The sequence below is a fragment of the Lithobates pipiens genome, unplaced genomic scaffold (assembly GCF_037356315.1).
Source record: "Lithobates pipiens isolate NorthernLeopardFrog02 unplaced genomic scaffold, aLitPip1_a1.2 Scaffold_8, whole genome shotgun sequence".
Classification (NCBI taxonomy): domain Eukaryota; kingdom Metazoa; phylum Chordata; class Amphibia; order Anura; family Ranidae; genus Lithobates; species Lithobates pipiens.
Window position 1 is genome coordinate 365,300,984 of NW_027507903.1, and position 17,884 is coordinate 365,318,867.

Sequence of the window (17,884 nt, forward strand, 5' to 3'; positions counted from 1 at the left end):
TTTGGCCGCTTTATGTGTGCATGGATGTAGCATGGTATGCTCTTATCTTCATTTCCATCCTTTCATTCGCCTATTTTTATTGCTTTTACTTTGTGGAGAATTTTTTATTTTTTTTCCCCACACCATGTCCCCTCTCTTTCTATAATTCCTCTACTTACTTTTTATACATCAGCAACTATAACTTTAATCAACTACTACTTTATATCTACTTTTGACTAGCTTTGGTCTTATCTTTATAAGTTCTAGAATATACACACAATCCTGTCCACTTTCTTCTCCTAAAACATTTCAATACTCTTTACAGCTACCATTATGTTCTGCGAGTTTGGATTCTATACCCATCCACCCATCTTACCAGTGGTACTGTTACAGGTAGATCCATGTTAATATCAACAAGCATTTCTGCTATTACTCAGCTTTTGATTACATTTCTGTATACCATTATATTAGTTACTTCTCAAACACTCCACTGTCTCAACTTGTTTTTTCTTTGTCTTCTTAGGACCTAGTGCTCTTTTTCGCCTCAGTGTATCTCCCGGTCTCACTCAACGGAACTCGTTTTATTGGGGTGGGGGAGATCTCCTGGACCCACCAGCCTTTCGGCAGTAATATTTACTTCAGAACCTCATTCAATAGTATTCATGTATGGGAGCCTTGGACACTGGGAAGCCCCTCACTTTACCTGATTGGCCTTGCTGTTATTAATAAACAATATGCTGCATGTATGCAACTTCTTACCTTGATATGCAAGTACAAAGTCAAATAAGCATATAATGATTGAAAACTATTTCCCTGTCCTAATGTCCTGTCATTTGTATTCTCCACTTGAATTACGATCTATGCTTTATTTCCACCCCTGATGGAGACCACAAGAGCTCTAAAACGCGTAGGGTGACAAGCTCTATAGCCAATTGTATCTTGTATAGGTGATAAGCTTATTAGCTAAATTGTATTGTGTATATTGATATGTCATTCATAAACTACTTTTTATGAATGATTTTATACCAATTTAATGAATAAATCAAATGTTCTTATTCTATTCTGTTGTTGTACGTGCCTCCAAAATCCACCACCAGGGTTTTTTTCTTTTTTGTAGCCACTCCTCCATGACGACATCATGGAGCTGGTGGATGTTGGAGACCTTGCGCTATTCCAAAAAAAAAAAAAAAAAAATCTCCTTCGGAGGTTACTACGCACCTTAAATACCCTAATATCTTCTAATTTCAGTAGAAGATTCACTATGTGCATCAGATGCATTATACTGTTGTAATGGTAAACCATGATGATTTTTTTTTTTTCAATAAGGGTCCTTTTACACAGGGCAGATTACGCCTGCGATTTTCTAGCTCAACAGAGGATCTGTCCACTGATCCACTCTAAAAAGGCGGGTGAGAGGTCTGTGTCTGCTCTGCTTATGCACACAGCATGTCCTCTATTGCCCTGTACATACGGTCGGACATTCAGACGACAACATTTTGGCCCAAACTTGTCCTGCATACACATGGTTGCACAAAGTTGTCGGAAAATGCGATTGTTCAGAACGAGGTGACATAAAACATGTACGACGGGACTATAAAGAGGGCAGTAGCCAATAGCTTTCGTCTCATAATTTATTCTGAGCATGCATGGCACTTTGACGGAATTGTCTACACACAATCAGAATTTAAACGATCAGATTTTGTTGTCAGAAAAATTTAGATCCTGCTCTCAAACTTTGTGTGTCGGAAATTCCGACAGACAAAAGTCCGATGGAGCCCACACACGATCGGATTTTCACGATCACAGATTTTCAGTCGGAAAGTCTGACCGTGTGTACAGAGCATATGAGCAGGAGGATAGAAATGGACCACCTGTCTATTTACACTCGACTGCCATCTGATCCACTAGATGGAAGGGGAACTGATGCCCATCTGTCTGTTTTTAGTGAATCGGATGTAAGCGGGTGTAAATGAATAGAGGAGATTGGAGGTTTCATTCATGCCCGCATGACAAACTGACAGGTGGAACTCGACCGGAGCGTTTGCATGAAAGGGACATTAAGCATTTTTCAGAAAAATTGAGGGATGATCACATTTTTCTTCTACATATTATCTAGAATTTTTCTACTATGCACTCTGATGACAATTAAAAAAAACAATTTCCAATTTGACAAATGCAAATTGTATTCTGATATATTCCTTTTAATAATAAAACACTGTTAGTTTTACCAATGAAATAAAAGGCATTTGTGTATTTATTGCACTGCTACAAAAACAAAGAAATACTGACAATGAGATAAAATAACATTTTCCTGGAGCTGTACCACCAAAGCATACCACTAGATTTACACTTGTTATCAGTAAACCAGCACATGCTGATTTCATTTTACCAAGCCCCAAGTAAATGGCTGTCCAACCCTGGCCTATACAATTACCTTCATATAATTGTGCATATTGAGGAAATCCAGCTGCCTGCAGCCAGTCACAGGCTTCTTTGGCTTCAATCTCTAATAGAATGACAAAAAAAAAAAAACAACACTTGTAAATTTGACTGTATAAAACAGTATACATCAACTGCAACAATATGCATGCTTAACACACACACACACATACATTGGGATGCTTCTGTGCATAGCTGGAATTCAGGGCTGGACTGGGACAGAAATGTGGCCCTGGACTTCATCCAGACTGGCCCACTTACATTTTGAGTGTCCCATCAGCACTCCCTTACATCAGAGTGTCCCATCACCAGCCCCCTTACATCAGAGTGTCCCATCACCAGCCCCTTTACATCAGAGTGTCCCATCAGCACTCCCTTACATCAGAGTGTCCCATGAGCAGCCCCCTTACATCAGAGTGTCCCATCACCAGCCCCCTTACATCAGAGTGTCCCATCACCAGCCCCCTTACATCAGAGTGTCCCATCACCAGCCCCCTTACATCAGAGTGTCCCATCAGCACCCCCTTACATCAGAGTGTCCCATCAGCACCCCCTTACATCAGAGTGTCCCATCAGCACCCCCTTACATCAGAGTGTCCCATCAGCACCCCCTTACATCAGAGTGTCCCATCAGCAGCCCCCTTACATCAGAGTGTCCCATCAGCAGCCCCCTTACATTAGAGTGTCCCATCAGCAGCCCCTTACATCAGAGTGTCCCATCAGCATCCCCCTTACATCAGAGTGTCCCATCAGCCCCCCCTTACATCAGAGTGTCCCATCAGCACACCCTTACATCAGAGTGTCCCATCAGCAGCCCCCTTACATCAGTGTCCCATCACCAGCCCCCTTACATCAGAGTGTCCCATCACCAGCCCCCTTACATCAGAGTGGCCCACTGAGCCATCGGCCCACCGGGAAACTCCCTGTAGTCCCGATGGCCAGTACATGCCTGCTGGAATTAGAAGGTAACATTTATGTGCAGCCTTAGGAAGCTAAAAGAAATGCCAACACAATTAGTATTTTTTTTTTACTGATGTCTGTGGCTCCAGTAAGGAGATTTCTCCCCACTTTCTGCATCAGTGACATTTTCCATATGACAGGAAGTATGGACAAAATCTCTGCTGGGGCACAGCCAGTAATAAAGCTTGCACAAATTATAGCCTTCCTCAATGGTCACAAGTGTTATTACTGACAAAAGGTTTTAATTCTCTCTCACACTAACCAAAATGTAAAATTAAAACAAACATTTTAGCTTGAGAAACACTTTGGGTCAACTATATTACTACAGAGTAGGGATGAGCTCAGGCGTGTTTGCATACTCCATGTGCAGAGCCTACCAGGAAATCGATGCAGCGCTAATCACAGGCAATAAGACATTGCCCGATCTCTGCAGCCACGCATCGGGGGAAATGTCTCACTGCCTGTGATTAGCGCAGCACTGCACCGACTTCCTGGCGGGCTCTGCACATGGAGCATGCGAACACGCTTGAGCTCATCCTTACTACAGAGTAATCCAACTAAAAATGTAAGTTGTGTCACCTGTTTAAGGCTACTATCACACTGGGGTGGGCGGGTGTCAGCGGCTATCTTTAGTGCTATTTTAACAGCGCTATTCGGCCACTATCGGGGCAGTTTTGACCCCCGCTAGTGGCCGAAAGGGTAAAACCGCGTATTTTTAGCGTTGTATGTAGCCCCTGTAAAGCTCCTCAGTGTGAAAGTAGCCTAAAAGGAGAAGTATGGGAATCCTTTTTTTTGCAGATTAATACTTACCTAGGTGGATGCAGCATCGGTCCGATGCTGCATCTGTCTCCCGGGGGGCCTCTTCACTGAGAACTGAGCCACTGAATACTCTGGTTGGCTTTGCTCTCACTGCTCCAGCTCTCCTGCTCTGCTCCTCCATGCTCACTGGTGCGTGGGGGGGAGAGGTGGGGAGCGGCCGTCTCAGTAGCCAGCATCCAGACTGCCAGAGTTGGGATGACGCAATGCCTGGATTGATCTTGGGGACATCAGCAGAGAGCGGACTTCAGTCTGAAAACGGTTCACAGGAGTGCAAAAAGAATAGGGCTCCTGTGACCCATAGGAGAAGCCCAGCCGAATGAGCTCAGGCTGGACTTCTTTATAGTAAATGTGTCATTAATCTGGAATATATGATATAAAAAAAAAAATAAAATAAAAAAGTATGAGAGGTCTCCTTCCAGCCTATTGGCCAATAAGTTGTATAAGTGTCTCAAAATCTATTATGAATGTTTAAATTATTGAAGGTAGGCTGTGGTTGTACTGCTTAAAGTGTCAGAAATGACATGAATATGTATTCCAAGCACCTCATCCCTACAAAAACGACGAGAATAAAAAATAGACAGGATAGAGGACTTTGAAGGTGTGTATGATCTCAGGAATGAATATTGAAAACTCCAATATTACAGTATCATATTTTATTAGAATGAAAATATTAAATCAGATGGGGTGGGGCGAGAGGGAGGGGAGTTTATGTCCACTTCTTTCTGCCACCACTGGGTATACGCGGCCTTTATTTCAGATTTTTGGAAGGCATTAGTTGCTTGCCTTTCAGTGGTATGATATTCTTACCCCTTTTCTTCATTTGTTGCAGCATTCTGGGATGCGTATGATAATTTCCTTTCGATGTATACAAAAAGTATTATTTTTTTATTACACATCCTTTAGGAGATTTTTTTGATGTCCTGTATGTGGAGTGTGCTCCTCATTCATACCTACCCTTGTGAGGTGGCACAGACCTGTATTGACAATATATTTTCCCCCTCTTTCCCATGGTTAAGCAGCACCACACATTTGTATAATAACCATTTTTGAATATTGTGTACAATATTTATGCGCAGGATAGGGAGTGATTGTGATGATTGGAATTGTCTATATATATATATATATATATATATATATATATATATATATATATATATATATATATATATATATATATATATATATATATTTTTTTTTTTTCATCAACCGCACCAAAAAAGATCTCCTGAGGAGGCATAATCCGTAAAACGCATTGAGATTCAGCTTCTCCTGATGTCCCACTCTCATATCAGAGTTTTCTATGCATCCTTACAGGCTTATGTTATATGCAATTACATAGTGGTTATGATGCTGAAGGGTTTGGTGTTGTAACCAAATTGTACAAAATTGAAATACACATTTTTAATTTTAATCTGATTTTAATATTTTCAATATAATAAAATATGGTAATTCAATATTGGGAGTTGTTCATGTTCATTCCTAAGGTTGAAAGCACTTTAAAAGTCCTGTATCCTATCTATTTTTTCTTGTAGAATTGCAAAACATGGTCCTGAAGGTGGACATAGTTTGAGTGAATTGGATATAAAATGGTAAAACATGGCAAGAGAAAAGGGTATATTTGGGCAAGTTAGGGCACACTTACTGATGGTGCCTTGCAAGTTACTGTCAGGATGCTTCCACCAGCAGACAGTCTCATCCTCCCAGAAGACCCCTGAGGTGCGGAAGAATGCGCATTCCTGTTGCGCACAGAAACCGGGCTATGGCACATAGATGTGCGCAAGCGCGAACGAGAGCGCAAACAGAAGCCGTTGCACACCCTTATTCGTGACGGCGCTTGCGTGCACCCACGCCCCGACGCTTGAGCGCATACACACTGGCGCCAAACTAGTATATTTAAGTTCAGCCAGCACTTTGCCCAGTGCTGCTTTGTTTTCAGCTCCTGAGTATCCTGTCCCCTGTGAACCTGTGTCCTGATTACCTGTTACCTACCCGGCTCGTCTGACCATCCTTTGAACTCTGCCTGTACCAACCCCGGCTTGTTCCTGTGTCTCCTGTCTTCTCCCTGGCACCTGTACCACTGATCTGGTTTGACCTGGCTTGCTTCCCGACTACGATCCTGCCTGAACCTTGTACCCGATTCTGCCTGCCGTGTATGACCCTGCCTGTCTGACCTTGCCATTTGCTGCTGCCATCTGCACCTGCTGCCACCTGTTGGTTTCCTGCTGAAGCCCTCCTGTGTCTTCACCAGCACTTTTGGGACAAGCCACCAGTTGCCACCAAGGCCTTCCTGGCGCTCGTGCGACTCTACTCTCCGGCGCCTCCTGTTTACTCTATCAGGGGCCCTGAGTCAGAATGGTAAGGGAGGCCTTGCTCGTCCATTCAGGCTCTTCTACCAGGTACGGGACAGTTACTGAGAGGTAACACAACAAGATGACTATGCACATAAAAATAAATAATGGACATTAAAAAGGAAGCTCAAACTGTTCCTCAATGTAGGTGCTCTAAATTATCCTCTTGGGAAACAGGTGTCATATGCAGAACAGATCCAATGAATGGAAAATATTAAACAATACTTTATCACTGAATTGCTGGTTAGAAGATCTGTCAATGCACTGTGCAAAAGCTTTAGGCAGGTGTGAAGAAATGTTGTAAAGTAAGAATGATTTCAAAAATATATAAAATTGTAATTGTTTTTATCAGTTTACAAAAAGCAAAGTGAGTGAACAGAAGAAAAATCTAAACCAAATCAATATTTGGTTACTACCCTTTGGCTTCAAACCAGCATAACTTCTTACACTTGCAGAGTCAGGGATTTTTTTAGGATTAGAGTTAAGTCTACGATCAATTATACAAAGCTGGTGGTAAAGATCATCAATTTCATATGTAGGTTGAAACATAGTCATTACCTGAAACAAACAGTTGAGTAGGGGGCTTAAAACTAGGTGAGGAACAGCCAAACTGGTACTGAATGTGGAACACACTTTAATGCCACAGGTCATACTTTATGGCAAGACTGAGCACAACAAGACACAAAGTAGTTATACTGCATCAGCAAGGTCTTTCTCAGGCAAAGATTTCAAAGCAGATTGGGGTTTCAAGATGTGCTGTTCAGCGTTGCCCGTTTCGTTGTGCTTCTTTAAAAGAGCTCAGTATACAATCCGGAAGTGGCGCGGAAGTGAGCTAGGTGGAACGCAGGGAGGAACGCACGCTAGGTACGATTACCTACGTGCCTGTTTCCATACTGGGGCACTGTCAGCTCCTACATAGGCAGCAAGCCCATACCCCCGTGTGAGGACTAGCGGCGGATGTGTGTGTTTTTTTCCCCCTAACCTGCCGCTTTGGACACAGTGGACTCCGCACTCTGGGGAGCAGACAGGTGTACTGCAACCCCCCCTGTTTATCCAACCCTGCTCACCTTCTTGGTAGCGTGTGTGTGCACATTACCAGGGCCCTCATTAGGGCTTTAGGTATAGGAGAGGTGCACATATTAAAGCTACCACTACTTACTGCTTATAAAAATATTTTTATTTTTACTTTTATTTTTTATATATTTTTTATTCTTTTCCGGCTGTTTTTTAAATCTTTTTGTGTTCCGTGGAATTGTTCGCCTGGCCTCAGCCATCTTGGGGCTTCATATAGTACACCCCTTAGGGGTTCTTTGAGGAATTTTTTATATGAATTTTTTATATATATTTTGATGTTATTTTTTGTAAAACACATCTCCCGCATTGGTGTATGAATAAAGTTTACAGTTAAAAACTTATTTTCTGAGATCTGGAATTACTACACTATGGAATCCTCCCCCCTTTTTTCTTCCTGAGGAAACCCTGAGTATCAGCACCAGTGTTCTTTGTACATCAGGAAGAGATTGGATTACAACCTTTGGAAAATCCTTCATCAGCGCATCAACGCTTGCTGTGCGATTTCTACGGGCCTGACTGCCCTTCGTGGGCTCATCGTTCCGGTGAGTGGGGAGCTAAGGGGGTGAGCATGGAAGTCGCTAATAATTTTGATTTTTGGACTGCACAGCAAAGGAGATTGCCATTTTGGCTATATATGAACTAATTTTGGGGTTTATATGTATTTTTTGTGTACTGTTTATTATAGAATAATTTTTAAATATTTATTCATAATTTTTTTCTTCACATTTCACTATTACATATATATATATATATATATATATATATATATTTATTTTTTATTTTAACAATTAGCCTATTTTTGAGGGCACAGTGCACTGTGTTTACTGCACTTTTATTGCATCTTTAGTTCCAATTAATCTTACCGTGATCACTTTCTATTATATTTATTAATCTAGTGGTTAATGATTATATTCTGTTCATCACTTTTGCACGTTATGTATATGATTGTATTTTATGCACTATAGTAGTAACCCCTGACGTTTATGCACGTGTTTAGATTTGTGTACGCATAATTATCATCTGTGGAACCCTAGTGGTTGACTATAGGTACGGGTGTACAATATCAGTGGTAATGGTACCTTTATATTAGGAGAAGTCAGTCGAAGGGTTTGTTTCTGCATACTCCCCCTTCTCCTCCTTTGTAATTTATATATACAACTTTTTTGGATAGGTTTGATACCTACTTTGGTAACTATTGTGCTCCTGTGGAGGCCAGTGGTGTGCGTGTACTCACATTCTGTGTACACACTCCATTGTAGCCAAGTAACAGTGGCGCCGGACCCCGTATATAAATATTTCTGTTACTGGTTGCATCCCTTTGGGGCTGCGATTTATAGGGGTGGCGACGCTGTTTGTGTGCCCTTCCATTTACGTCCTAATCTCATTTTAGCCTCCGTAGCGCGGCCTGGGATCTGCAAGATCCGAGTACTTTTTCATCGTTTAACTCTGAGAGGCCGTTAATTAACGGCCTCCCAGAATTCTGCTCTCGTGCGCCCCCTGGGGTGACCTGGACCCAGCGCATCACGGATCACGGTAAACAGCCGCTCGTCGCGGCCTTTTACCACATGATCGCTCCGTCAAATGACGGAGTACTCACTTGTAAACAAACCGGCGTCATGTTATGACGCCGGTTCCTCCCTCCCCTCTCTGTACCGATCGGTACAGCGGAGGGGAAAGAGATCGGTGTTAGCAGCGCTGTGGGCTGCATCTGCAGTGCCCAAATCGCTGCTCACCGAATTCCCTGCCATTACTCTGCAGTACCCTGCCATTACTCTGCAGTACCCTGCCATTACTCTGCAGTACCCCCCAATACTTTGAGATACCCTGCAATACCCAGAGCCATACTCGGTGATACCCTGCAATACCCAGCCATAGACGCCCCCCACCCCTGACCGCCCTCCGGTGCTTCTACCAACTCGCCAATACGATCAAAGCCAGAATTTTTTATTTCAAGCTTGCCAGCCTAGAGGTGAGATGTGGGGTCATATTGACCCCCAGATTTCACTGTAAAGAGGACCTGTCATCCCATATTCCTATTACAAGGGATGTTTACATTCCTTGTAATGGGAATAAAAGTGATCAAAAATTTATTTTTGGGGGAAAAAATGGCAAACTAAAATAAAGTAAAATGAAAAAAAATAAATAAATAAATTTAAAGTGCCCCTGTCCCCATGTGCTCGCATGCAGAAGCGAACGCATACGTACGCCCCGCCCACATATGAAAACGGTGTTCAAACCACACATTTGAGGTATCGTCGTGAACGTTAGAGCGAGAGCAATAATTCTAGCCCTAGACCTCCTCTGTAAATCAAAACATGTAACCAGTAAAAAAAATTTAAAGCGTCGCCTATGGGGATTTTTAAGTAGCTACATTTGGCGCCATTCCACGGGCATGTGCAATTTTGAAGAGTGACATGTTCGATATCTATTTACTCAGCATAACTTCATCTTTCACTTTATGCAAAAATTGGGCTAACTTGACTGATTTTTTTATTTATTTTTTTAAAGCACAAAACAGTTTTTCCCCCAAAAAAACGCGGTCGAAAAATTGCTGCGCAAATACAGTGTGAGATAAAAATTTGCAACGACCACCATTGTATTCTCCAGGGTCTTTGCTAAAAAAAATATATAATGTTTTGGGGTTCTGTGTAATTTTCTAGCAAATAAATGATGATTTTTACATGTAGGAGAGAAATGTCAGAATTGTCCTGGGTGCTCCAGAACGCCTGATGGCGCTCCCTGCATGTTGGGCCTCTGTATGTGGCCACACTGTGTAAAAGTCTCACACATGTGGTATCACCGTACTCAAGAGTAATAGCAGAATGTGTTTTGGGGTGTAATTTGTGGTATGCATATGCTGTGTGTGAGAAATAACCTGATAATGACAATTTTGTGAAAAAAAAAAAAAAAAAAAAACGAAAAAAAAAATCTTGATTTTGCAAAGAATTGTGGGAAAAAAATGACAACTTCAAAAAACTCATCATGCCTCTTACTAAATACCTTGGAATGTCTTCTTTCCAAAAAGGGGTCATTTGGGGGGTATTTGTACTTTTCTGGCATATTAGGGTCTCAAGAATTGAAATAGGCCGTCAGTACTTCAGGTGTGATCAATTTTCAGATATTGGCGCCATAGCTTGTGGACTCTCTAACTTTCACAAAGACCAAATAATATTCACCAATTTGTACTTATTTTTACCAAAGATATGTAGTAGTATAAATTTTGGCCAAAATTTATGAAGAAAAAATTACTAATCTGCTAAATTTTATAACAGAAACAAAGAAAAATTAATTTTTTCACAGAATTTTCGGTCTTTTTTCTTTTATAGCACAAAAAATAAAAAACAGAGGTGATTAACCACTTCAATACCAGGCACTTAAACACCTTCCTGCCCAGACCAATTTTGAGCTTTCAGCGCTGTCGCAATTTGAATGACAATTGCACGGTCATGCTACACTGTACCCAAATGAAATTTTTATCATTTTTTTCCCACAAATAGAGCTTTCTTTTGGTGGTATTTGATCACCTCTGCGTTTTTTTTTTTTTGCTAAACAAATAAAAAAATACCGAAAATTTTGAAAAAAAAAAAATGTTTTTTTTGTTTCAGTTTCAAAACTTTGCAAATAAGTAAGTTTTCTCCTGCACTGATGGGCAATGATAAGGTGGCACCAATGAAGTGGCACTGACGAGGTGGCATTGATGGACACCGATATGTGGCACTGATAGGCGGCACTGATGGGCGACACGGATGGGCACTGATAAGTGGCACAAATTGGCACTGATAGCTGGCACGGATTGGCATGGATGGGCATAGATAGGTGGCACAGGTGGGTATGGGTTAGTCGGCACAGGTGGGCATGGGTAGGCGGCACAGGTGGGCATGGGTAGGCACTGATAGGTGGCATGGATGGGCACTGATAGGCGGCACAGATGGGAACTGATAGGCGGCATTGTATTATAATATATTGTATTAATTGATGCCAATCAGTGCCAAACAATAATGCATGCCAATCAGTGATGCCCATTGTGGGCACTGATTGGCATCCATTGTGGCACTGACTGGAATCCCTGGTGGTCTAGGGTGGCATACCTTGTCCTGGGAATCCCTGGTGGTCTGGTGGCATCCCTGGTGGTCCAGTGTGGGCATCCTCGGGGGGGCTGTGCTGATAATCGATCAGCACAGACCCCCCCTGTCAGAGGAGCAGCCGATCGGCTCTCCTCTACTCGCGTCTGACAGACGCGAGTGAGGAAAAGCCGATCACCGGCTTTTCCTATTTACACTGTGATCAGCCGTGATTGGACACGGCTGATCACGTGGTAAAGAGTCTCCGTCGGAGACTCTTTACCGAGATCGTAGTTGCCGGGTGTAAGACTGACACCCCGCAACAACGATCGCCGCGATGCGCGCCCCCGGGGGCGCGCAGCGGCTCATAATCCTGATCACGTCATATGACGTCCGATCAGGATTATGCAACCACTTTGCCCCCATCAATTTGTTATAGGGCGGGCGGCAAGTGGTTAAATACCACCAAAACAAAGCTCTATGTGTCATATGGGTACAGTGTTGCATGACTGAGTAATTGTCATTCAAAATGTGAGAGCACCAAAAGCTGAAAATTGGTCTGGTTATTAAGGGTGTTTAAGTGCCCAGTGGTCAAGTGGTTAAAAACAATCTTCAGTGTAAAGAACAAGTGATGGTTTGGCCCCAACAGGGCCCTGATCTCAACATTGAGTCTGTCTGGGATTATATTAAGAAACAGAAGGATTTGAGGCAGCCTAAATTCACAGAAGATCTGTGGTTAGTTCACCAAGATGTTTGTAACAACCTACCTACTGAGTTCCTTGAAAAACTGTGTGCAAATGTATCTATGAGAATGGATTCTGTTTTAAAAGGCAAAAAGGGTGGTTACACCAAATATTGATTCCATTTGGATTTCTCTTCTGTCCACTTACTTTCCATTTTGTTAATTCGTAAAAAAACAAAAAAAAAATAAAATAAAATTAAAACTTCTATTTCCGAAAGCATTTTTAATTTACAGCAATTTTTCACACCTGCCTAAAACTTTTGCACAGTAGTGTACTTTGAAATTCTGATATGCATGTTGCTTGAGGAAGAGATTGCCTGATAACTAATACATAAATTGATATAGCCAGATTTTCAACATAACTTGTAGAAGATAAAACCAATAAAAGAAGCATGGGAATTTTTATTTATTTTTTAAATCCTACCTACCTAGCTAGATGCCGCACTAACTGCTAACTGTCAGTCACTCTGCCCCCCCCCCCCCCACGCTCATTGGAGTGTTGGGCAGTGGAGGGGGCGGGAGTGACAGACTCAGCCTCTCAGGGGTTCGCTGAGCTGGGTGCCGGTCCAGGCATACGGGCAGACTGCGACTTCATTGTCACGATCTTGCCTGAGCCTGGACCAGCTCTCTGATGTCAGCAGACAGTGGACATTAGACCGCTGTCTGCTGAAAATGGGTCAGAAAATTGGCTTTTTTTGTAAAAAGGAGCTCCCTGCTGTAAAAATTATGAAATAGACCAAAAAATAAAAAATAAAATGCAGATATATCCCCATTAAAGACAAGACAAGGCAAGACTAAAAACACTAAAAAAACAAAATGCTCTCCAACTGTGTATATATTTGTGTATACAACAGAGCAATAGAAGTCCTTGTTACTTGTTTCGCTCCTCTGATGGGTAAGCCCATACTGGAATTAGAAAAAGGGTGCCAAAAGCAACTATGTGCAATCATCCATTCTCAGAAAAGTTGTGAGAGATGGTAAAAAAAAGATGACCAATGATGTATTCCATCTGTTGTCAGCAGGCTTTTCCAATAGGAATCAAGGTGGTGAGGCTAAAAAACGTCACATGATGGAAAGAGATGCTAACCTCTTTTTCTAAATTCCAGCTCCCCTGTGTACCAATATTGCATTAACTTATCTTTTTTGCAAAAATCTAATGACACTTACTTTGTACTAGGAGTCTCAACGAGAGAACGATATGAAAGAACACATGAAAAAGACCTGTGGTGTGCCAAAAGGACACGTGGTCAGTATACCTAAAGGGGGCATACCCAAAATATGAAATGGAAAAAGGGAAAATAATGCACAATCAGATTGTATAGTGCATGACCACCTTTATACACCTAAAATTACTAGTTGCGCTTTCAGTTCCATTAATTGTTAATGGCACACCAAACACAGAAGCAAACATTTTGCCATGTGAAAAAATGGGTGGCAAATGCTGCAACAGTAAAAAACACGCAACCCACAAAATGTCCCATAAGCCACACGTGGTGCAGTCCATTAAAATCAACAGGCTGCCTTATGCGTGTCAAAGGAAAAATGAGCCACAATATGTGCGCTCCCACTATACTAGATGTGAATGGGGCCCTGAAATTGAAATTGGTGCATTACCACAAGAACAATGAGATTCACATCTGTGCGTTTCTTGCATTTCAGAAATGTTCTGCACCAAAAATCCCAATAAAGCCACCCCAAGCTCCGGTCTAAAAAAAACTTTATGAAGCTTCTTTGTGGCGATTTCTGTGTGCCCCCCCCCCCTCGCTAAAAAAACAAACCAAAAATGCATGTGGGAGTTCCCGCTATGCAGAGATGTGCACGTGGTGATCATTTAAAAGCTTGCTTCAAAGAGAACCATGGTGGATATACAATTTGGAAATTAAGTCGTGTATAAGATTAAGGCATAGTTCACACTAATGCGATGTGGGAAACAGCAAAATCTATGCGTTTCCTGCACCACATTGCAATTGCATGGTGTCCATTCGTTTTGCTGCAGGTGTCAATGTTAGATTAACAACACCCTGAAACAGATAGCAAAATGCAATCTGATTGCCAGAAACGGATCGTATGGGTGTAAACACCCATGCACTGCAATTCAGGTGTGGAAAAAAAAAGGGTCTTGTGCCATTTTGTTGCGGATGCAATGCGATTTAAGCCATACAAAAAGGTATTGCCCAAATCGCACACCACACAGACATTACTTGTGATGTACACTGGAATGCAGTGCGATTTCTGTGTGAATCACATGCCGTGTCCCGCAACACAAAAGTGTGAACCCAAGCTGAATCAGGACTTATCTACAAAAAGTTTTCAACTATTCCGGTTTTCTGGCACTGCATATTGTGACCTGCTGTTTAATGAGTGGATGGTTAGTCAATTAACAGGATAAGCAGTTGTACTGACAATGCAGTATATTCCCTCACACTGTGAGCAAAGTAGAATTTGAAAAAGTTTAACAACCAGGAATTTCAAAACAAAAGGAGTTAAAGTAGAACTAAAAACAAAACTTTTTTTAAGTTTTGGATACAGTGGAGAGGGTTTAGAAAGCCGTCCATTTTTATGGCTGTCTGTGCCCCTATTAAGGAGATGCACTGTCTATTTGGCCATTCTCAATGAAAGAAAAATCTGAAATTTTGGGTTATTCCCAGAAAAGTAATAGAGGGGAAATCTTCCACTAGGGCCACTAGTTCAAGGAATTCCCTTAATTTGCAGGGATTTTCTCTCACCTCCTGTTTTGGCTATGGGACAGGAAGTGAAGTGAAATCCCCGTAATGAGACACAAATGGCAAAAAAATAAATAAAAATAAAAATCTAACAGGAGTTGTAATCCTCCCTTACTATTTCCAAAATATATAGCATTATAAATATAATATAAATATTTATATAATCACACACATAAGTTGAACTTGATTAACGTCACATCAACCTCGCCTACTATGTAAGTATATAACAAAAAAAAAAAAAAAAAAGGATAGATAGAGATAGATAATATATATATATATATATATATATATATATATATATATATATATATATATATATAATCTATCATCTAACCTGTATAGTAGAATTTTACATTTCCTGCAACTAATAATAAAGTGGAACTTCACTTAAAAGTGAAAATTCTGCTCATCCTTCTCCTTTCCCTCTTCTCTGCCTTGATTGGCAGTTTTTTTTTTTTCTGAGATCGGGTACCTTTTTCTCACAGGTACCCGTTCCAACAATTAGCCTCTAGGCAACAATAACAGAAGTTCACCTCCACGCAATCTCCTGGACACCTCACAGTCCCAACAGACTGCGAGACCAGTCTCAAAGCACAGCACATCCCGCATATGTGCAGTGGGGAGCTGGCCGTGGAGCAGCAGGAAGTCACAGCCAGCTTCCCCACAGCCAAGATGACAGCGCCAGGGATCCAAACACTGGCAAATAACTGGCTGGTGTGAAGATGGCACTGGATTCCTGGAATAGTGAGTACCTGGTTATTAACCACTTCAGCCCTGGAAAGATTTACCCCCTTCCTGACCAGAGAACTTTTTGCGATTTGGCACTTTAACTGATAATTGCCCAGTCGTGCAACGTTACACCCAAACCAAATGGACATCCTTTCTTTCTATGAGTAAAAAACGTATCTTTAAATGTCAATGGGCTTAACCACCCGGCCAAGCGAAGCTCCTTGTGGCGTACTGCCAAATCTCAGCCTTGAGAAATTCTATGCGTGCAGGAAACACACTTCCAACAAGGCAAAGAGCCTAAATGTACACACCCTGACTTTCCCCTTATTTTTTGTGCATCTGGCCCCCAGAAAACAAAAAGGTGTACTCATAGCCATCCACCGTTCAGTAAACTTCCAGTTGATTGAATCTATTCCGGATATTAATGGACGGTATATTATCCCAACATGCCTAATTGATAACACTCCCATTACCTTAGCTTCGATTTATACTCAATCGTAAATAACTGTCTTTTTTGAATAACGTACTGAGGAAAATCTATAAGGTGCAAAAAGGTTCTTTAATTCTTTCCGGTGACTTTAATACTATTCACGATCCAGATCTGGATTCCTCCAACCCCAAATCGAGATGTCATTCCAATTTGGGTCCTCTCTTACACAGCCACTAACTATATGATACCTGGAGATGCCACCATCCAACTGAGCAAGAGTATTCCTTCCATTCAACAGTTCACAATACTTATACTCGTATTGATTATATTGTTGTTGATAAATGGTTGTTGAAGAGGGTCGCGGAGTCTGACATTGCGCCCATAACCTGGGCAGATTACGCCCCTATTCGTATTACACTACACATATCCAACCCACATCCTAAGCATAGGATATGGAGGGAAAATGCCCACCTCCTAAAAATGCCTAACACAGCCAAAACTCTGAATTCCCATATCATCAAATTTTTTACGTTAAATGCGGGATCGGTGTCAGACTCGGTCACCCTCTGGGGAGCACATAAGGAGTTTAGTAGAGAGATTCTCATTCAACTTAAAGCACAAGCTAAAAGGAGGAGGACGCAGCACATTGACTCTCTTACGACTGAAATAAAGCAGCTAGATACCCTGAACCAATCAAACCCAACTCCTCAACTAAAACAAAAACTTCTAATTTTAAGACAGGAACTTAGGTCGACCCTATTTATTTTTTTTTTTTTTATAATTAATGTTTATTAAAGAAGAGAGGCGTGTACAAAGCATAACGATCAATACATAAACCAATATCAAGGGCAGCAACATTATATCGTTAGTTACAATGGCACAGACAAATACACCCACCTCTTCCATTATAAAAGAGGGAATATAGTGGACAGAAATAGAGGGAGAGTAAAGGAAAGGGAAAATAAACAGAAAGAGAGAGAAAAAGAGAAAGAAGGGGGGGGGGGATGTGGGGGGGGGGAAGGGGGGGGGCAGACCACCCTCAGGCATACAATTGCAAAATTACAGTTGATATAGTAAGAACAAGAGTTATGATCACATCACACTGGTTGGGACATTATGGCTGCATAACTAGATGAATATTTAAAGGCAACCCAACATGCCCAGATCTTCGTTGCCAACTCAGATTTACCCCGGAGGGAGAGAGTCATGTCCTCCATGTAATATGTGGTATCCACGTTGAGTAACCAACGCCGGAGCGTGGGGATCGTCTTCAGCTTCCAAAACTGAGGAATGAGGGTTTTGGCAGCGTTTAAGAGGTGTGGTGTAATTGACCTCTTATATGGGCCCGTCGGCCTCCCCGTGCAATGGAACAGAACATACCACGGGTCATTAGGAACCTCCCACCCCTGGATTTCTTTAATCGTGTAGAAAATCGCCAGCCAGAATGGGCGGATCCTCGGGCAGTACCACCAAATATGAGCATGAGTGGCTACCTCCCCGCACTCCCACCAACAAAGTGGGGAGGACTGAGGAGAAAACCTATGTAAAACAACCGGTGTGTAGTGCCATCTGGTCAAAAG

At 41.8% G+C, this 17,884-nt stretch overlaps 1 protein-coding gene across 2 annotated transcripts in view; it reads right to left on the minus strand.

The window, feature by feature from the left end:
* LOC143963764 (rho GTPase-activating protein 7-like) overlaps positions 1–17,884 on the minus strand; it is a 411,625-nt gene that overhangs the window by 246,623 nt on the left and 147,118 nt on the right. For both annotated transcript variants that reach the window (XM_077473491.1, XM_077473490.1), the window contains exon 2: positions 2,414–2,485. In XM_077473491.1, the coding sequence (XP_077329617.1) occupies positions 2,414–2,485 (72 nt within the window). The remainder of the gene's footprint in view (positions 1–2,413; positions 2,486–17,884) is intronic.